Genomic DNA, 22,929 nt, shown 5'->3' on the forward strand with positions numbered 1-22,929 from the left:
TAAAACTAACAAAAATGCAATACAATATATATACAAATAATAGTAATTATATATGTACTTATAAACAATCAGAATCCATACAACATTAAAAAAAAACCACCCAATCAATATTTTCATAAGGGAATAGAACCATACAAAAGAAAAAAAACCCTCCTGCCCTCCCTCCTCCTGGGTGTGTGTGTATTAAACAGAAATAAAAGAAAAGGGAGAGAGGATCAAGATGGCGTCAGAGTGAGTCGTGTCATTGGTGGCTCCTGCAATATCGGCAAATTTACTTTACAAAAAAAAGTTTTCTACTAGGTTTTTTTCAGCTTATTGAAATGCCGAAGCGCAGGGGTAAGCAGAGGAGTGATCTTCCTGCCTCCTCTTCCACCTCGTTGACACGACAGCCAGCAATTACGACTTTGCTGTCCTTGTTGGAATGGCTGACTCTGCGAACCGAAGTGGGCAGACCTCGGTCTTAGAGGGCGATGTTTCGCTTAGCCCTGTTGGGCCTGGAGCTCTCCCACGTCCCGGGATAATGTCGGGGATGCCTACAACAATACAGGAAGCCCCGGAGCTGCTGTTTCCGTCGATGCTGCAGGTTTCACCCCTGACCCTGGATGGAGATCTCGGCTTTCCGACTCCTCAGCAGTCGGCGTCGGCGGTAAGAGAGCTCATTGTTCGAGGGGTGGCAGGAAGGGAAGGCTCTTTTCTTCAAACATCGGACTCGATTTCTACGGCAACTTCGGCGATTTCTCTCCCTGCTCCACTGATAAAACCATTGGTGGTGGACATGGATGATATCTGGGGTGCTATTGAAAATTTACATAAGGTATGCACCCATTTCATATATACGGTACAAAATACAGCAACTCAGTTCAAAGATTTTGATCAGAAATTTCAACAACAGTCTTCCAGAATAGATAAAGTAGAGAATTCAGTTACAGAACTTAAAGTTGCTAATAGTATGCAATTAAAGGACAAAAATTTACTATCTAGGAAAATTGAGAACCTGGAAAATTTGAATAGGAACTTAAATTTAAGATCATTGAATTTTCCTGTATCTAGATTACATTCTTCCAGGGATTTATTTCAATTATTTCTTACCTCAGTGTTAAAATACCCAGAAAACAATATACCACCTTTACAAAAATTATATTACTTAAATGTACCGAAAAATAAAGACAAAATGGAAGAACAACCAGGAGAATTGGATCTCATTGGTATCTTGGAATCATCTCAGATTGAGATTACGGCTAGAGCTACTTTATTAGTAACTTTTGTATTTCTACAAGATAAAGAAGCTGTTCTTCGTATGTTCTATAGGACTGATAATGTTGAATTTCATGGAGTTATAATTGCAATTTTTCCTGATGTTTCAAAATGGACACAAGTCAGGCGTAAAAAATTTCTGACTTATCGTCAATCTAATATTAAACCTGGGAGCAACCTTTCAATTACGTTTCCCCTGTAAATGCTGCATTGCATACCAAACTAATAGATATATCTTCTATGAACCTGAACACTTACAATTTTTTTGGGAAGGTAAAGCAGCAACAAGAATCCCAGAAGCTGCTGTGGAAACCACCATTCAGGCTGTATAAATAGAATTATCCAACAGTTCTCTGTATTTCCTTTAATTGTTTATTTTAATTCTTTTTTTTTTAATCCAACTTCCCTTGGAAGTGATTGATTTCTCTCTCCTCTGATTTGTGGACTGTAATCATGTGTAATTATTGAATAGTTTACTTATGAGATTATTTGATTTCCTGTCAAGTCGTGTATTTTCAACTTGTTAAAATAAAATAAATAATAATAATAAAAAAAAAAGAAAGAAAAGAAAAGACAACTATAATGAATCCATAAAAGACGTCAATGGACTCCAAAGTAACTTGAATCTCTTAGTATGCCCCAGCATATCTGCATTCATCTTTTCATACCTATAACTTAAACATAAGTAAAGTTAAGGCGATCCCAGTTCTTCCAATTGCGAGTAACCATTTGCATGGCTATCCTGTTTAAAATAAGGAAAAGTCAATCTTTATATCTGTCCAATGAGGGCTTCAGATGTAATATCATCCCACATATGATTACCTCATTTGTCAATGGAATTGATGACTCAAGTATAGCATTAATCTGTCCCCATATCGACTTCCAAAAATTGAGTATCAAAGGACAATAGAACAGCAGATGATCCACTGTCCCTTTATCAAGATGACAGTGCCAGCATCTATTAGATTTAGAACTGTCTAACTTTTGTAAACGAACAGGGGTCCAAAAAGTTCTATGTAACAAGAAAATCCATGTTTGTCTCATAGATGCTGACACTGTACATCTCATCCTCCAAGTCCAAGTGCGTGGCCAATGAGTAGCAGAAATTTGCTGCTTTATCTCAATGCTCCAAATGTCTCTAAGACTAGTTTTTGGTTTCTTATTCATATAACCAGATATTAATTTATACCACTACTAGTATTTTAGCCCGTTACATTAACAGGTGCTAGAATATATGTCTGTCTGTCTTTATTTCTGTCTCTCTTCCTCCCGCTGTCTTTCTTTCTGTCTGTCTCTGTCCCCCTTTGTCTGTCTGTCTTTCTGTGTATCTCCCTGCCCCTGTGTCTTTCTTCTTTTCTTTCTATCTCCCTTCCTCCCTCTGTCTGTCCAAAGCAGCATTCCCTCCCCCTCCATTTCCCTCCCCCCCACACCACTTCCCTGTGCAGCAGCATTAGCGTTTCCTCTACCCCCCTTTCCCTTCCTGCGGTCCCGACTACGAACCTGGTGATTCCAACAGCGTGTGCTGCAGTCTTCACACGCTGCTTCAGGTCCTTCTACTGCCCTGATTTACTCTGGCACGTCCCTGATGACATCATCAGAGACGCAGCAGAGCAAATCAGGGTAGTAGAAGGGCCCGAAGCAGCGTGTGAAAACTGCTGCACACGCTGGAATCGCCAGGTTCGTAGTCGGGTCCGCGGGAAGGGAAGGGAATGGTGGGACGGCAAAGGACTCGGGTCCTGGGCAGCGGGGTCATCGCAAGAGCTGGTTCGGAAAGTTGCTAGACTCCTCTCGGCTCTGTTTTTCGGTTCATCCCGGGGGGGGGGGGGCAGGAGGCGCTCTTTGTGCCCTAGTCCCAGCTTGTGGAGGCGATCGTCAGCTGGCTGAGAGCGGGCTTGTAGAGGCAATCGTCGGCTGGTGACGTACAACGCGCATGCGCACTCTCGCCTAGCGCGACAGATCAGATCTCAGGGAACACGCGGCGAGAGTGCGCATGCGCGGCTAGCATTTTATTATTATAGATACAAATTAAGCTTTATTGAAGTGATTTATTGGAGCTTTATTGAAGTTCAGCAGTTTTTAATAATTTAATATTGAAAAAGCTAAAAAGTGTGGAGGATATCAGCAATGATTGGGCAGTGAGGTGGTTGGGGTTTTTACCCCATTGATTACCCCTCCATGTTTCTGAGCTTATCCTACCATATACATAGTAACATAGTAACATAGTAGATGACGGCAGATAAAGACCCGAATGGTCCATCCAGTCTGCCCAACCTGATTCAATTTAAATTTTTTTTTTTTAATTTTATTTTATTTTTTCTTCTTAGCTATTTCTGGGTAAGAATCCAAAGCTTTACCCGGTGCTGTGCTTGGGTTCCAACTGCCGAAATCTCTGTTAAGACTTACTCCAGCCCATCTACACCCTCCCAGCCATTGAAGCCCTCCCCTGCCCATCCTCCACCTTTATGACAAACTAAGCTTATTTTGGAGGGCTGTGTTATTCTTGACATGAATTTGGATAGTCATAACTTTTCTAATTGAGGGAGAAAAAAAGATATTCTATCCTGCTTGAACACTGCATCTGGAGGCTACTCAACAGTATGAACTGGCACCATTGGCAGATTCTGTAGCAAAATAAAGACAACAAAGAATAATTCATGTAACTGTGCCGGGAGACAAAACAGTCAACATATAAAGAGAAGCTGAACAACGCTGTCAACAGAATCAAAAGGGATCTTCAACATTGTCATTAGGAGTAAATGAGCTGTCAATGAATGATATGCAGAACTATTTGTTTCTATTTAGTCACTAATGCACAATTACGTTTTCATGAACTAACCATCTCTCTACACAATAAAAGTAGCATTCCTCAAACAGGATAATCTCATGGTAACCATGCTGTTGAAATTTCTTAATTACTATTTTAACCAGGTTTTAGTAGAGGAGGAGGAGAAAAAAAAAATTATTTCTGCTAGACAGAGCTCTGAAAGCACAGTCCAATATGAATCTATACTGCAAGATTAATCCACTCAGAAAAGATCAGAACATAAGAATAGCCATCTAGCCCAGTATTCTGTCTTCACAGAGGCCAATCCAAGTCTCAAGGACCTGGCAAAAACCCAAACAGCAGAAGCATTTCATGCCACCGATCCAGGGCAAGCAGTGGCATATCCCATGTCGGTCTCAACAACAGTTTATGGACTTTTCCTAAAGGAACTTCTCCAAACCCTTTTTAAAACCAGCTACATTAACCACTCTTACCACATCCTCTGGCAATGTATTCCAGAGCTTAACTATTTGCAGAGTGAAAAAATATTTCCCTTATTGGTTTTAAAAGGATACAATGAAGGGTGTCAAGATCAAAGGAAGCCGCATGAAACCATCTACCGGCTGCAGCAGCAATTTCAAAGGCATGGTGTGGGGAAGTGGGGTGGTATAAGAGGGTTAAAAGGAGCTGTGGGCAAAGTAGGAGCAGCGTAACCCCAGGACATGGCACAGACATCCTCCAGTAGTCATGAGCAGGAGTCAGTGATCTCAGGTAAGTGGCAGCAAAACATGCTCTTAACTTTCACAGCAAAACAAAATCCACAATCATTCCCAATGTTGGAATAAACAAATACCGCTTCCCAAAGCTGTGAAAGCATTGCTCTGTTATGGGGTCGGGTTCCTAAAAGGGGGTGGGGTGGTCAGAGGTTTGAAACTTCTAAAAGGTGGAGTCATGCGGGCAAAAGAACCAAAAGGGGTAAAAGCTTCAATTTGAATAAACATTTGCAATGGTTGAAAGACACTATGGTAGTCCTCTACTTTTGTTCTGTTTTTGATAGTGGTGTCATTATTATGGACTGCAGTTTGCAAATGTAGATGTCAGCCCAGCCTTAACTTGCTGGCCTTACCAATCTCAGCAAATGCCTATGGGAGATCATATCATTCATGTCTGACCTTAGGATATGTCAGTGCAAACATCCTCAGATTGCCCCAGACAGCCTAAATTACATCAGTGCTTAAAGGTAATAAAGGACCTTAGTACAGCTAAGAAGTGCTAAAGACAGCTAAGATGTGTTAATGTTTGGTGCTTAAGATGGACAGCTTAAGATACACAAACCCAGGTGCATGGTCTAACACAGATAGTTAGGTTAATCAGAAACCATTCAGAGGGATACTGGAAATTCTTCCTCTTTTCTTCTCCAATCTCTCACGCCCCACTCACCTTATTCACCATTGTTTCAAACAGTTTACTGGGACATACAATAGTTTCTATTTTTAGTATAAGACTCCAACCTATAAAAGCCTCCTCTCTGCAACACCCCCCTTCTTCTGTCTGGATCATCACCTCCTCCTATCTCTCTCTTTCCTCTTGGCTCTGTAAGGCAGGCAAACTGTCTTCTCTCTCTCATTAATTGTAATGCTTGATGTATTCTTTATAAATTCTGTTTTTCTGTAATATTAAGCTTATTTCTGCACAATATATATATTCTTTATGCAAGCACTCTTAGCTGTCTTTGTCAGTAATTTTACTGCCTACTGAGGGTATAGAACCCGGGATCTGGCGGATTGTAAGGTCGCTTCAACATTACCCCTCCAAAACCTTACATTTGGGGGGGCTAAACAAATCATAGATTGAGGCTTCAAAAGGAAGGGAATCACTATGGCATGCACTGGGGTGGAGCCGTGAGAGATGGTGGCACTGGCAGTCAGTAGGGCAGATGATGGAAGTGGGGAGAACTCGTGTTGTCAGTATCAGGCGCATATGGGAAAGCACTGAAGTGCATTCAGGGATATAAAGTTTGTAGATTTAGAAGTTACCTCTACCAACGTTTCATCAGCGAATCTTCAGCTGCATGTCACGAAGGCAAACTTTTCCAGCATGAAATCGACTATAGGAACCTGTTTAGAGAGTCTATAATCGGGTCCCCTGAAGCGGGGATCGAAACGGGGCCGCGTTGGGACCCCCTCAATCCTGCTTATAAGTTAAGTAAACCTTTTAGAATCTGCCACAGGTGCAGTGACATTTGCAAATTCAAAGGCAGTACCTTGTTTGGACAATTTTTTGAAGCTTTTAATAATGGTTTTCACATACACCTTTGAAGGATGTGATCAAAGATTTTCTATAAAAGGACAATGACTGGAAGGTAAACTCTCTCTCCAAGGGAGGTCTCACAACCTTCCCTTCAGAGTTTCAAATCTCTGAGCTTTTTTATAAACTTTTTTGATCACCCTTCATAGGCTAGTCATCTATAAGGGCCAGTTCCTTTTGGTTTTTTACAAATGGGAAAGCAGCAGCAGCGGTGAGGGGCCCTCACCTCCTCACCACTGCTGCTGCTTTCCCACATGCTGGATGGGGGGGAAGAAGATAAGAGTTACTGAGATAGTGGAGGGGTAAAGGAAAAGGGTGGCAAGCTGTGAGCATACACAGTGAAAAGAGGGCAACTGAGGACTGAATAGTAAGAAATAATTTAATTTAGACGGAGGCAGAAAATAGAGAAGGAAGACCAGAGAAGAAAAGGAAAGGGGAGAGAGAGAGATGCCAAAGAATAAAGGGGAAGGAGACAGAGCTATCCGATCTCAGTAGAGGGAATGAGAAGAGAGAGATGCTAAAAACCACAGGGGGGGAAGGAAGGAGAGATGGAAGGAGAGCGATGCCAGACTCTGTGGGTGGGAATTGGGCAGGGCTAAGGGGCCCACTGTACTTGTGTGCCTAGGGGACCTTGAAAATTTAATCCTGCCCTGCCTCTATCCTATTACAATTCATAGTTCTACCTCTTTACTTCCTCTCTACCATGTCTGTGGGTGTGTTAGGGTAGTAAATTTTAAATAAACTTGGAAAACAAACTTACTGTATAAATTCTGGAGGGCCATAACTCGGAAAAGATAATATAGAGCAAAGAAGTTAAAAAAAAAAAAAAGCTACCAAAGTGACAAACAGTTTACACCAAAAGTTCTATAAAATGAAACAAATACTAGAACATATTTATCAAAGGATGGAAGAGAACGAGGACTCTTATAACAGACGTATTTACAACAAGTACCTGAAAAATACAAGCAATGCACAAAATGCAAACTTTTTCAGAAGAAATCAAGTTCTAGGACAAGGCTCTAAGGTAGAGAATGACACGGGGGACATATTTTTCCCCATCCCCCGCGGGAACTCATTTTCCCATCCCGTCCCTGCGAGTTCTTTTCCTGTCCCTGCCCCATTCCTGCAAGCTCCGTCCTCATCTGCACCAGCCTCAAACACTTTGAAATCATAGGTAGCAACATTCTAGAGCTCAGATTGTGATGTCATAATGCTTCATTCCACCAATGCCTAAGCTCCGTCCTCATCTGCACAAGCCTCAAACGCTTTAAAATCATAAGTGTTCGAGGTATGTGCGGTTAAGGCAGAGCTTACAGGAGTGGGGCAGAGACAGGGACAGTGACAAAACTCGCGGGGATGGGGAAATTGAGTTCCGACGGGGACAAATTTGTCCCCGTGTCATTCTCTACTCTAAGGCACACTCAAAGCTTATAAATTATGAAATTTTCTTCATAGAAAGGGTGATGGATGCACAAAATAACCTTCCAGAGCAGATGATGGAGGCTCAGAGAGTGATTAAGATAAGCCCAGGAGATCCCTGGTTGCAAACAAGTGAAAAGGAAAGCCAGAGAGCAACTGTGATTTATGGAACATACTAGGACAAACTGGAAGAAAGGATGACTTACTATCTTTATAGGTCTACATATTTTCTATTTTTACCTGTAATGACACAGAAAAGTTATTACTGCTACACTAATCATTAAATCCCACAGCCGAAGAAATCTGGACACAATGCTTTAATTGCCGAGCAGTACACACAAACACACATATTGTCACAAAAGTTAATTATACGAATACAATTGCCCCCCACCCCAAATGGTTCTGAATAATCCATTAGTTTGTGAGGGATTAGATATCACACACACCTGTTTCCATAATCTATTTTGGCAGTAATCTTCTTTTTCAGTTCATTGAGCTCATCCTGCGGGAGTGTTCCGGAAAGGATTTGTGATCTCCATTCTACAAGATCATATATCATAATTTGTACACGATGAAACATCTCTCTATTATCTTGCTAATTAAAAAAAAGAAAGAAAAAAAGAAAACAAATAGTTAGTTTTGGAGAGTTGAACCACAGTTCCTGGAAGTTTCATGTAGATAGTCAGGTTTAATTAAAATTCCACATGATAGGCCTAATGCGCAATTTACTTATTTTTTCCTAGTGGCTTCAAATTAATCTCCTAAACAGAAGCCTCCAAATGATATATTCTCCCCCTCTCTACCTCGATGTAATTTCGCTGTTTTATTTTTACTGTTTCTTTACTTAATTCTTATGTAACCCTCTCTTCATACATCCTGTATCTCGCTGATTGTCCAGCCTTCTTCAAATGTGAACCGCCTAGAAGTCTTTCGACTATGGCGGTATAGAAGAATAAAGTTATTGTTAAGTTATAAGTTATTATTATTCAGAGACCTGCATTTGCCATTCATATGTTTAGAAGTAATGTATTCAGATGCCCTAAGTGTGGAAGAGTTGTTGGAATAGCTTAGCGGTTAACTTAGCAGGCTGCAGTGGCGTAGCGAGGGTGAGTGGCTCCAGGAGCAGTGGGGCCCCCCCCCCGCCCCCCCCCCACTCCTTCCTGACACCTCCCTGCGCACCCCGCTCCCTTCCCCTGTACCTTTTTAATTTTCCAGGCGTGAACAACATCACAAGCTTGCTGCCCACATTGTGTCAGCTAACGCTCTGATGTCACTTCCTAGGCGTGGGGCCTGATAGTGACATCAGAGAGAGGCGACACCGACGTGGGCAGTAAGTTCCTAATGCTGTTTGCGCAGGGAAAATTAAAGAGGGAAGGGGCAGAGAGGAAGAGGAGGAGGAGGATGGGTGCCCCCCCTCCATTACTACGGCAGTGGCAGGTTGACTAGGGAAACCAGGGTTCAACCCTGCTGCTGTTCCTTGTGATCTTGGACAAGTCACTTAACATTCCATTATCCCTGTGGGGACAGAGAAATACGTAACACTTGAATGTAACTCACCTTGAGCGAATTCTGAAAAGGTGTTTGCAAAATCCAAAATACTAATACTGGTCATAAAAGCTTTGCTTACAAACGTGTGTTAAAAGATTTTACAGATACTGTATATTTATTGCCAAAATTCACTCATAGCTAACTGCAATTTACTCCCTCCTATACTAACGCCTAGCGTGGGTTTTAGCGCCAGCAGTGACAGTAACTGCTCCGACGCTCCTAGAATTCCTACGAGCATCGGAGCAGTTCCCGCTGCTGCTGGCGCTGCAGCCTGCGCTACGCGTTGTAAAGGAGGGGGTTAATTAGTTACTAAGCTGGTGTACGTGATCATGCCTTAACACATATGTGGTTTTGGCTATTTGCGCTAGTATACTATTTTTTTAAAAAAAAGTATATGCCTGCTTTTTGTTATAGAATAGAGGGGCATAATCAAAACTTTAAAACAGCCAAAAACCTACCAAAGTCGTCACTTGGATGTCCTAATATCAGGGACATCCAAGTGACGATAATATCAAGTGTCGATAATCAAAACAAACTTTCTGGGCATTCAGCAGCACTTCTAAGCTGTTGTGTGTCCAGAGCTCAAAGGGGTGTGTTGGGAGGTGTGTTGTGGGCGGGCATTGGGCGGGCCTCCATATGGACATCCTGAAGCAATAATCAAAGCTTTTCCAGGGAATCCTAGGTGGAACTTACACACCAGGACTTAGACCAAAGTGAAACAGGTCTAAGTGCCCCAAAGATGACCAAACTGACAAGATGACCACTGGAGGGTTTAAGGCATGACATCCCCCCATTACTCCCCAAGTGGTCATGACCCCTTCCCACCACCCAGAGATAGGGGGGGGGGGGACCACATTTAGAGCTTGCTATCAGCTGATTGCGACAGAGAAATTCCCATCAGCTGAGCCAGTTTTGGGGATTCCTGCCAGATCAGTTGAAGGGGTTTCCCTCTGACAGGATGAGTTGTAGCCCTTTAACTCTCAGGGGTGTCGGGTGACTGGGGGGGTGGGAATCCAGGGGTATAGGGCTCCAGCTGATCCTGGCAGGGGGAATCCCCAAAACCAGTTCAGCTGATAGGGATTTCTCTGCTGCGATCAGACAAGATAGTTGGGTACATCTACAAAACTTGATTATGCATATCTCTCTCTCTATCTATACACACAGAGAACTGTTTTATGCCCACATTTAAAATGTTTGGTTATTATTTCTCAAGTTTGTTCGTTCATAACCATTTTCATATTTCCCTTTAGTTTTTTTGACAGTCCCTCACAATCTGTGGTTTGTTTGGGGTTTTTTTCCAAAGTCTTTACAAATTCATTTTAGAGCTTTAGACGGCTTACCTGATCTGCAGAGTTTTTAGATGTTAGATTGGCAGTTCTAGCCCATATCATTCAAGACAAATATGATTATAACAATGATTATCAATCTACAAGATGTTATGTTTATTTGAAGTTAACTAACCACCTTTTGAGGGGGGGAACTAAGGCAGTATATAATGAATATAAATTGGTAGTTGATAGGACAAAAAATCTAAAAAATATGATAAGACAGCTGTGTTGCCATTCTCAATCTCACCCAGTGCTCCCACGTGGCTCTGAGTAAAAACAAGTCTTCAAAGCACATTTAAAGCCTTTATAGGAAGGCTCAGTGGATTCCAAAATAACAGTAGCAGAAAAAAAGAGTGCCCGGTCTTCATCATTTGCAGTAAACTCTTTTAGGTATAGCCACATTTTGGACTTTACAGTCTTGCTTAAAACTCTATACAACTGCCCTTCAAATTCATTACCTAAGTCACAACAATTATAAAGTTCTCTTTGTTTTAACTAGAGCCTTTCATGTTTGGGTTTTTTTTTGGGAGGGTTAGACATAGGGCTTAGATTAAATATTCTTTCAAAGGCAATGGTAACTTCATGTCCAGTCTCTGTTTCTAGATTCAAGTTCTGTTCAAGACATCTATCACCATAAGACATGTCTGTAGCGACTGAGCAAGGTAGAATTTTTTGCAACTACAATTTTTTTTTTTTTTTTAAAGACAAAGAACACTCCCTGCTCCATCACCTCTCCCTCTGAATTTCCAGTTATGCCATCAAAACCAGTAGGTTCTTTTCTGATTCTATTTCTCTTGTCCAAATACTAACCAGGCCCAACCCTACTTAGCTTCCGAGATCTGGCACTCTCAGGATGGTATAGCTATAAGCTTCCGAGTCCATTCCAAAATGACATTATAGGGGCTTTTAGTTTACAGGAATCAAGGGGTTGTGATTAGGGGCAGGTGGGTGCATGGAAAAGCCTATGAGCTGGAACTGTATGGGTGAAGCTAAATCTCATTTCTTTCTATGGAAAGGACAGAACTTAACCCTATAAAGTCTGAGGTCAGTTGTACCCATACCACTACTCGTAAGACATGAGTGCTCTGTACAGAAGATCAGTCACTGTTCTCCAGGCGAGATATTTTGATATGGATCCAATTTAATTACGCGCCTTTTACAAACCTGAGCTCAAGACATGATATAAATTCAGGTAATGTAGTGATTCCTCTGCCCAAGAGGGCTTATAATCTTAATAGTACCTGAAGTTAACATCCCAAGGTCAAAAGCAGCAGAAGTGCAAGACATTCAGGGTTTGAAAACTGGCTTCTCTGATTCTCAGTCCGCCATTCTAAAATAGCAAATCATTCTTCTTACTCCCAGACATATTATTGAGAATTACTGAAATCTTTTATCATTTGGCCTTTATCTACCGTCACGTGTCTGTGTTTCTATGTGCACTACCACGCTCCTTAAACATTAGGATGTTATCTACTTACGATGTACAACTGTCGCCATATTGAGGACCATTCCCGAAGCGTTGTAGTAACTTCCTGCACCAAAGGAACTTCACTTGGTACAACTGTTTCATTTTGCCTGAAATTTCAAAATATTTATAGAATGCATTAAATCAGTTAACTGATATGCTACAAACAACATAGGTAGCCGTGTTTTGGCTATAACACTGAAGCCTGCATCAGGGTTATAGGTAAACAATCCATTAGATGGCGTCGGAATGCTTGGAATCTATGGAAAAAAATATTTTTTTAATGCTGTTTGCGAGAGGCCTGATCACGCTGTTCTTTGAGCGACATATTGGATTTGTAATTGCAAAGTATTTTTTCCATAGATGGCAAGCGTTCCGTCGCCATCTAGTGGATTGTTTACCTATAACCCTGATGCAAGCTTCAGTGTTATAGCTGAAACATGGACTGTGTCAGGTACAAGAGAGTCTGAAAGGACCCACAACAGGATATGTTATATGAAGTGATAGATATTTATTTGCATATGTGTTGTATTAAATAAATGATTTGAAACTCAACACTGTCATAGGTCGATGTGTACAGTTACCTCCCCACTTTCTTTCTGGTTTTGGTTCTTACCGTACAATCAATAAACTCAAACTAAACATAACAAAAAACAAAGTCCCACCACCTCACAAACAGTTCCTACAACTGTTACACTATCCTCAGAAACCTCTCTAAATATAGACAAAACTTCTAAGATCCTCGGAGTTATACTTGACTTTTCCCTCTCTTATGAACTCCAAATATCCAACCTATGGGAAAAAAAACTTCTATAGCTTGAGACAATTAACACTAATCAGATCCTTCTTCCGTAATCTTCACTTTGACATACTGACACAGATGCTTGTGCTCTCCCAACTAGACTACTGTAACTCTCTCTATGCACCTGAACTGCAGGGAGGGCGGAGGTACAGGGTGCAGAGCCTGGCAGAGAGGGAGAGAGGGCGGCTGGTTGCAGAGCTTGGCAGGGGAGGAATGTGGTGGGGGGAGGAGCAGGGCAAATGAATATTAACACACATTCCCACCAAGTCTTATATTCAAGTCAACCTTTTTTCCTCCATTTTGGGTGGAAAAGGGGTACCTCATCTTATACTCGGATTGACTTATATTTGAGTATATACGGTAGGTGCAAATATTTATTTATTTGGGTTTTATATCCTGTCCTCCCAAAAGAGCTCGGAACGGGTTACAAGTTTACATACATAATAAAAGCGTATTTATACAAAGTGATGGCAAATATGGCATGGCAGAACATTGTCTGACAAAATGGCAAAACACAGTTAACAAAGCATGGTTAAACATAATATAACAAATTGACAAAGATGCAGCGAGACCCGGAAACCTGCAACAAGCACAATGCCAGCTGCGGAAACCCTGAGAACATCTAACCCAGCTCCACAGGGAGAACATCTTTAAATCTACCAGAAACTTTCCCATTCTATGGACTTTAACAACAAAACTCAAATTTCTGACCAACTGACTTTCCTGCCAAAATTCAAAATTGGTGGACTGCCCTGTTCCCAATCAGGTCAGTGAACTCACCATTTCCCAAGCCACACTGCAGACCTCAGAGCATACCCTGAAGCAAGCCACAGCACGATGGCTGGAATGTCGGTTTCTACCTAACAAAGACGAGGCGAGACCTGGAAACCTGCAACAAGCACAATGCCAGCTGCAAAACCCCCGAGAGAACATAGCCTAACTTAGATGCACTCATTTAGGCCAAGAAAATCCTGGCAAAAATATGGTGCGCCTAAGGTTAGGACGCCTATTGACGTCTAAGCTGACTTAAAGCGCCGCTAGGCATGAGTCTATAAAATGCACCTAACTTTCACAGAACAACGTCTAAGTGCCACACTTTTCAGGGCACCATTTATATAATCAGGCCTGAAGTGCAAAATCCTAATGCTTGGTAATAAACATGCACGAACATGTATTAGGATGCTTTTAATACAGAAAACTGCACTCGGATAGAAAGCTTTGATTTTTCTCTATCCAAATGAATTATTCTGCAAAACAGCATCATTCCTGACATTGGAAAAGTTCTCTTGCAAGTTACCACAATTTGCACTACCTATTGATTTTTTTTTTCCCCCCCAATATATTATGCATCATCTGAGCATAAATCAACTGGTAGGTTTTTTAGCATGTTAAGGCAATTTTGCAATCAACCAAAGAGGTGTCATTATGCAGTAATCATATGATTAGTAATTTGATAATTTACATATTTAACTGACTGTAAAGACAAAGCAGTGTCAAAAAAAGAAAACATTTTTGTGCGTTTTCTCCTGCAGTGACAGCTAGTTCCTTTGCTATTCCCTATTCATAGTTTTACCATCCTTTTAATGAACTTAAATATCCATTTTAGATGACCTAATACAATTCATATAAGGCTGTAATGATGGGTTCAAGCAAAATGATTAATATCGCAACTCTTTTTTTTTTACCAATATTTTGAACCATCCGCAAACAAATAAAATGTTGAAGCTGGAAGCTTCCTGGTTAAAAACAGAAATGTGGATCAGATGCCTCCTTATTTCCCCAGAGGACAGCACGCCAAACAGAAATGGGCTCATTATTACTAAGCTGAATTTATAGTTCAAATAAAGGCCGTTGCCCAATTAAAAAACTTCCAATAAAAACTCTGTATCATATTAGTCTATGGGGACCATTAAACGATTTGTTGAACCCGAAAATTATAACAAATATAGTTATTTACGAAAAATAATTTTAACCTTAACTTACCCTTTGCCTTCAACTGTTGCTTCCTTCAGGTGTATATATGAAGCAGGAAATATGCCCTTTAAAAAAATAATTTTGTGGAGTAAGACTAATGAATGCAATATACAGTGCAAACAGGAAAATAACTGTACACAGGAAAGGCAGAGTTTTCAACTGTGTCTGCTAAATGTAATTCGTTGTGCTATATAACAGTAAATCAAGGGTTTTTCTTAAAAGATTCTGTTTTTTTATATGTCAGATACACGAGGCTTACAGTAAACACACCACACAGAAAGCAAATCAGGGCTCAGTTCCCACAATGCACATACACCAGGTTCTAGAAAGAGCTGTGGTCTGTGGTCCCTAGCTGAAAAATTGCTATCACAATATTTCATATAGAAAATGAGAGGGGGAGGGGAGCAACGTCGTCGACCCCATATAATTGTGAACAACAGCTCGTTAATAATGCCTTAAGCCTTAAGGGGTTAATAATAATTAAAAAAAAGGTCTAAAAAGTGTCCTAAATGGCTACTTGGACAATCGAAAAGCCTGATCGTCCAAGTACCCATAACCAAAGCTGGTTTTTAGACGTATCTAAAAACAGCTTAAGCCTTTCCTCTGCCACTAAACGCACAGAGAGAAAAGAGGTGTGTTTAGAGGAGGGGAAAGGGCGGGCAGTGGGCGGGAGGTGGGCCGACCTACACCTGGGCGTACAACAGGTATAACCAAAACATTAACAGGTTGCCTAGTCGGCACTTAGACCTTTTTGACTTAGACGAAGTCAAACCAGGTCTGTGCCGAAAAAGGGGCCACTGAGCTGATGGCTGCTGGCTCCATCAGTTCAGCAGCCCGGCAACCTACCCACCCCAAGCATCGCGGCAGGAGAGATGCCTCATCTCCCCTACCGCGATGCCATCATCCTCTACCCGAACTGCCGCGACCCACAGCAGGAAAGAAACAATTGACTCGCTCTCGCTCTCCCTCCCCCCTCCCTATTCCACCTGAAGTTACAGCACTGTTATAAATATAATCTGTTATCTTCATTTAATCGTAACTTTACGTTGCTATTTATCCCCAACAGGTCCTGTCGGACATTACCTACTAAAATGTACAGATTACATTTTCGCTCAGCAAATTGTATTTCTATACTATTGCCTCCTGAGGTCTCTGATCTCTGTATTCCTCTGAATATCTACTTATTGTATTTCGCTGAATGTCCAGCACTCTTGATTGTAAACCACGTAGAAGTCGCAAGATTGTGGCAGTATAGAAGAATAAAGTTATTAGTAGTAAATCAATCATTTATTATTAATAAAGTTAGTTGAAATACCTTAGTATTTCCCTTTTGATCATTTATCATTTTTTCTATCCTGTAACAAAGGCATAATGAGTGCCACCAAAACTAAAATTCAAGCGATCAAAGTTTTTCCAAGTCTTTGTGACCTCAGCACTAATAACCAATTACAGACCTATAGCATCTATCCCATTCATTGTAAAAATCATGGAGGGATTAGTTCACACCCAACTGATGGAATATCTTAATCAGTTCTCTCTCCTGCATGAAACTCAATCCGGCTTTAGACCCCTATTCAGTACGGAGACAGTAATCGCTGCTATCTTAGACTATTTGCGCCTGTTATTTAGCAAGGGCCTCAACACCCTGATCATGCAATTCGACATGAGCTCTGCATTTGATCTAGTAGACCATGGGATAATGCTGCAATGCCTAGACGCCGTTGGTATCAGGGCTGAGGTACTGAACTGGTTTCGTGGCTTCCTCACATCCCGTTCCTACCAGGTACGCTTCAACAACGATCACTCCGATACCTGGAGCAACTCATCCGGAGTGCCACAAGGGTCACCGCTTTCCCCACTGCTTTTCAATATCTACATGTCCTCATTAGGTGTGAGACTGACCCAACTGGGGATAAAATTATTCAGCTACGCAGATGACTTTACGATCATCATCCCATTCGCTAACTCTATCTCGGAAACCATACCCAAGGCATCCAATGCCATAAATGAGATGGAACAATGGATGACAGATTTCAAGCTCAAACTTAACCCCAAAAAAAAACAAAATTCTTTGTTGCCTCTCCTCACCCGCTTGACAATAAAACCCCACTATGCATTAATAAACTCAACTACCCTATCCAGCCCACCATGAAGATATTAGGTGTTACTCTAGACCAGGGGTGCCCAACGCGTCGATCGCAATCGACCAGTAGCTCAGGAAGGCAACGTGAGTCGATCGCAGAGCCCATCCCGGGCTCTGTGATAGACTCGTGTTGCCGTCCCGATCTACCGGGCCTATCAGCCTTCCTCTCCCCAACGTCAAAGACGCCGAAGCCGGGCATTAGGCTGTTTTTGTCATTTCGGGGGGGGGGGGGGCGTGGTGGCGTGGCGTGGCGGCGGCAGCAACAGCAACAGCCTGAAAAATAAATCATCCTGGCCCGGTCGGTGTCATACTCCGGAACTTCTACCTCTTCCAGCAGCCCTCTCCCTTCTACCTGCTTCCTGCCACACCCCCTGCTCCGCGGCTCTCTTCGGCAACTCAGCAGCAGCGATCGACACAAGCTTCTGACGTCGGGGCCTACCCTCTGCGAGTCCCGCTTGTTTCAACTTCCTTTTTCCACAAAGGCGGGACTCGTAGAGGGAAGGCCTCGATGTTGGCAGCTTGTCTTGATCACCGCTGCTGACGAGTTGCTTAAGAGAGCCGCGGAGCAGGGGGGTTTTGCCAGGTGCAGGTAGAAGGGAGAGGGCCAGATGCAGGACTCGTGGGTGAGGGAGCAGAAGAGAGAGAGAAAGAGAGAGGGGAGGGAAACAAAAGGAAATATTTCATAATGGGCTGGGCCGGAGTGGAGGGAGGGTGGAAAGATTCTGGCTACAGGGTGCATTAACAAAGGAAAAGGGGGGAAAGCTGAAAATGGAGATAGTGACACAAAGAAGAGAAAGAGTAAGCAGGACCTACTGAATAAGAATAGAGATACAGAGGGGACATGAAGAGGAGGTGAAATAGAGACATAGAAGTAATGCTGAAAAAGTGTGTGTGGGGGGGAGATAAAGACATTGAAAGGGCAAATGGTGAACATGGGGTAAAGACAAGAACAGAGACAAATGAAGATTCTGAAAAAGTGGTGAGATAGGGATATAGGTGAGATGGACACAAAGAAGGGTGATGCTGGAAAATAGGTGGAATGGTAATTCTGACAGACACAGAAGGGAAATGCTGGATCAAGGAGAGATGGGGCTCAGGCTGGATGGAATGAGGAGAAATGCCTTGTTGGCCCGGAACTTCCTCTCCTACGTCAGAATTGACGTCAGGGAGCGGAATGCTGGTCAGCGCAACGCTTCTGCAGGGAAAGCTTGGGACGGCGGTGGCTTGGGGGCTGTTCCCCGATGGCGGCAAACCGAGTGGCTTGGGGGAGGGCACGGAGAAAGAAAGAAAGGGGGCAGACAGGGAGACAGAAAGAAGGGGGAACAGGGAGACAGAAAGAAAAAGTTGGGGGAGAGAATGAGGTCTGGAGGAGAGGAAACATACAGGAGGCTGAAAGAAAGGAAGAAAGACTGGATGCACAGTCAGAAGAAGAAAGTGCAACCAGAGACTCATGAAATCACCAAACAGCAAAGGTAGGAAAAATGATTTTATTTTCAATTTAGTGATCAAAATGTGTCGGTTTTGAGAATTTATATCTGCTGTCTATATTTTGCACTATGGCTCCCTTTTACTAAACCGCAATAGCGTTTTTTAGCGCAGGGAGCCTATGAGCATTGAGAGCAGCAGGAGGCATTCAGCGTAACTCCCTGTGCTAAAACCTACTATTGTGGTTTAGTAAAAAGGGAGGGGGTGTATTTGTCTATTTTTGTATTTTGTTACTGAGGTGACATTGCATAGAGTCATCTGCCGTTCCCTCTTTGAAAAAACCCGGAATATGAATAATTAACATTTTCTCTGCCTTTCAGTGTGCTTTGTGGTTTTTTTTAATTTTATTGTTGGTAGATCATTTTGACTTAGTCATTATAAAAGTAGCTCGCAAGCCCATAAAGTGTGGGCACCCCTGCTCTAGACCAATGCTTAACTATGAAGGAACAAGTGGACACTCTATTCAGAAAGGGTTTTCTTACTCTCTGAAAACTCAGATCCATTAAATCATCCTTCGATACGTCAGCATTCAGAATCCTAGTGCAATCCCTCGTGCTGAGTCAACTTGACTACTGCAACATCGCCTATCTAGCAGTCTCCCAAAAGAATATGAGACGTCTTCAAATAATGCAAAATGCTGCAGTCAGACTTATCTTCGGGCTGAAGAAATTCGATCACATGACACCTTACTATCGGCAGTTGCACTGGCTACCAACGGAAGCACGAGTAAGGTTTAAATTTGCCTGCCTCTGCTTCAAAGTACTATATGGACTTGCCCCCAAGTACATAACGGACCTTTTCTCATTTTCTAACAACAAACGCAAGAGAAACACACACTCAAAATTCATTTCCCCTCCAGTTAGAGGTTGCAAACTGAAAAAACACCACAAACACCTTCTCTCTCACCAAGCAGCCTTATTGGGTAAAGACCTAGATCAACTGCTTTCACCCACTACCTACGGGGAATTTAGGAAGCGCCTAAAAACATACCTGTTCCTGAAATACCTAAACAATTGACCCGCTCTCCTCTCTCTCTCCCCAATAACGGTCCCTCTACCTCCTACCCTTACCCCCTCCCCCCTCCTTAGCCCACTTGAATTTCACGGTACTGTGATACATATAAACTGTTATCTTTATCATATCGTAATTTTTTGCTGTATTTTCTGAAACATGCGGCTTATTCCAAACAGGTCCTCTCGGACATTACCCACCAAACTGTATATCTTATATTCTTGCTCAGAAAATTGTATTTCTATATTCTTGCTTTCTTGAAGTCTCTGCTCTCTGTATTTCCTCTGACTATCTGCATATTGTAATTCGCTGAATGTCCAGCTCTCTTGATTGTAAACCGCCTAGAAGTCGCAAGATTGTGGCGGTATAGAAGAATAAAGTTATTATTATTATTATAATCCCTAACAGTCTGCTTTTATGTCTATCTATTGGTGGCTCAGGGGATAATAATGTCCCACAAATTAGAATTTCATAAAATAATGGAATCACAGTCTCTAAAATCAAGTTAATATGTCCCCAATAGATTTCCAAAAGTTGAGTATCAAAGGACAATAAAATAACAGATGATCCAGTATCCCTATGTCTAGATGACAGTGCCAGCATCAATTTGACTTAGAACTAATCTAAACTGAACCTTAAGTTTATATACTGCATCATCTCCACAGAAGTGGAGCTCAACACGGTTTACAGGAATTAAAAACAAGAAGGGAACTACAATGGAAAGAGGAAGGGAATATCTAACTTCTGCAACCGAACTGGGGTCCAAAAACTTCTATGCAACAAGAAAAACCAGGTTTGTCTCATCTTCCAAATCCAAACTTGTGGCCATTGAGACACAGAATCTGCAGCTTTATCTCAATGCTCCAAATGTCTCTAAGATTAGCTTTTGGTTTCTTATTCATATAACCAGATATTAATTTATACCACTAAGAGGCATGATGCCCTAGAAAATCTGTCTGAAAGCACAGGACCTGCAAGCTATAATGATTTTTTAGATTTCGCCAATCAGGCCTTTCTGAATGGCCTGCTTCAACTGCAACCACTTATAAATTTGAGACTTTGCAATACCAAATGATTGGTGCAGTCGTGAAAAATCAAGCATTTTCCCATCTGGTAAAACATCATCCAGTATACATATACCTGCCTGCATCCAATGCTTCCAGAAGATCCTAGACTCGCCAATTTGAATTTTGAAGTTTAACCATAAGGACTGATAAGTGGATTTCTCTACTAGAATATCTGTTAAGTTGTTAATAAATTTCAAGGTTTTCCAAGTGTCAAATAAAATACTATTGTCCTTAAATAACTGGGCAACTTGATACTCAATACATGAAACAACCGTAATGGGGACATTAGTTGCCACTCTAGGTACAACCAATCAGGGAGATGTTTCATGAGCTCAGGAAGGATCCAATACATACCTTGATGCAGAATATAGGCCTGATGGTACCTATAAAAGTTTGGGAAATTTACCCCACCCACCGCAATTGGTTTTTGTAAAGAAACTAAAGCAATACGAGCATTTTTACCCAGCCAAATAAATTTAGTGAGAATATTATTCAATTTCTTATAAAAGGACCCCTGAAAATAAACTGGCAACATACCCATTTGGTAGCAAACTGCAGGCAAAATCATCATCTTAACAGTTTGGACTCTCCACCACCAAGAAAGATGTAAGGGGTTCCATTACTCATACATTTCTGTGCCCTTCAACAATAAAGATTTTTCATTTACTTTCATTGTGTCTTCCAATGTCTTTTGAATCCAAATACCTAAATATTTTATACCCTCTTCTTTCCAAAGAAAAGGGAATGTGTCAAATAATCCTTTTGGACAGTGTACATTTAGCGGAAGAAGCTCCGATTTACTACAAATTATTTTATATCCTGAAAATTTCCCAAATCTGTCAATCAAATCTAGTAAATGTGGAATGGTAGTTTCAGGATTCCTCAAATGAAGCAAAATATCATCTGCATAAGCAGAGACTTTATATTCCCGACCTGCATAAGGAATACTTTGAATCTCCCTTGCCTGTTGAATAGCCAATAACAAGGGTTCCAAAATAATATCAAAAAGCAAAGGAGATAATGGACAACCTTGTCTAACACCCCTCTCCAGACGAAAACATTCTGAGAAAGTATTATTAATATATAATCTAGAAGAAGGGGAACTACCGTATTTTCACGGATATAACGCGCACCCGTGTAAAACGCGCACACGGGTATAGCGCGCAGAAATCACGATATGTACAAAAACTTTTGTATACCGCGCTCACGGGTATACCGCGCATGATGCCCGACGCTCCTTTCGCCCGCCCTGACTTTCCGTGCGCTGTCCCGACTCTCCGTTCACCCCCCCTGACTTCCGTGCACTGCCCTGACTTTCCGTGCGCTGTCCCGACTCTCCGTTCACCCCCCTGACTTCCGTGCACTGCCCTGACTTTCCGTGCGCTGTCCCGACTCTCCGTTCACCCCCCCTGACTTCCGTGCACTGCCCTGACTTTCCGTGCGCTGTCCCGACTCTCCGTTCACCCCCCCTGACTTTCCGTGCACTGCCCTGACTTTCCGTGCGCTGTTCCGACTCTCCGTTCACCCCCCTGACTTTCCGTGCACTGTCCCCCCTTGAAGTCCTGTCCCCCCTTGAAGGTCTGTCCCCATCCTGAAAGCCTGATGCCCCCCCGACGTCCGATACATCCCCCCCCCCCGGCAGGACCACTCGCACCCTCACCCCGAAGGACCGCCGACTCCCCAACAATATCGGGCCAGGAGGGAGCCCAAACCCTCCTGGCCACGGCGACCCCCTAACCCCACCCCGCACTACATTACGGGCAGGAGGGATCCCAGGCCCTCCTGCCCTCGACGCAAACCCCCCTCCCCCCCCAACGACCGCCCTCCCCAAGAACCTCCGACCGCCCCCCCAGCCAACCCGCGACCCCCCTGGCCGACCCCCACCACACCCCCACCCCCCTTCCCCGTACCTTTGCTAGTTGGCCGGACAGACGGAAGCCAAACCCGCCTGTCCGGCAGGCAGCCAACGAAGGAATGAGGCCGGATTGGCCCATCCGTCCTAAAGCTCCGCCTACTGGTGGGGCCTAAGGCGCGTGGGCCAATCAGAATAGGCCCTGGAGCCTTAGGTCCCACCTGGGGGCGCGGCCTGAGGCACATGGGCCCAACCCGACCATGTGTCTCAGGCCGCGCCCCCAGGTGGGACCTAAGGCTCCAGGGCCTATTCTGATTGGCCCACGCGCCTTAGGCCCCACCAGTAGGCGGAGCTTTAGGACGGATGGGCCAATCCGGCCTCATTCCTTCGTTGGCTGCCTGCCGGACAGGCGGGTTTGGCTCCCGTCTGTCCGGCCAACTACCAAAGGTACGGGGAAGGGGGGTGGGGGGGTCGTGGGGGTCGGCCAGGGGGGTCGCGGGTCGGCTGGGG

The 22,929-nt window shown here is 42.9% G+C and overlaps 1 protein-coding gene across 2 annotated transcripts in view; it reads right to left on the reverse strand.

The window, feature by feature from the left end:
- DOCK1 (dedicator of cytokinesis 1) overlaps window positions 1-22,929 on the reverse strand; it is a 926,077-nt gene that overhangs the window by 782,847 nt on the left and 120,301 nt on the right. For both annotated transcript variants that reach the window (XM_033940914.1, XM_033940915.1), the window contains exons 4-6: window positions 14,871-14,926; window positions 12,099-12,195; window positions 8,191-8,339 (exon numbers count right to left, since the gene is read on the reverse strand). In XM_033940914.1, the coding sequence (XP_033796805.1) occupies window positions 8,191-8,339; window positions 12,099-12,195; window positions 14,871-14,926 (302 nt within the window). The remainder of the gene's footprint in view (window positions 1-8,190; window positions 8,340-12,098; window positions 12,196-14,870; window positions 14,927-22,929) is intronic.

Source organism: Geotrypetes seraphini, chromosome 4 (genome assembly GCF_902459505.1).
Source record: "Geotrypetes seraphini chromosome 4, aGeoSer1.1, whole genome shotgun sequence".
NCBI classification, from domain to species: domain Eukaryota; kingdom Metazoa; phylum Chordata; class Amphibia; order Gymnophiona; family Dermophiidae; genus Geotrypetes; species Geotrypetes seraphini.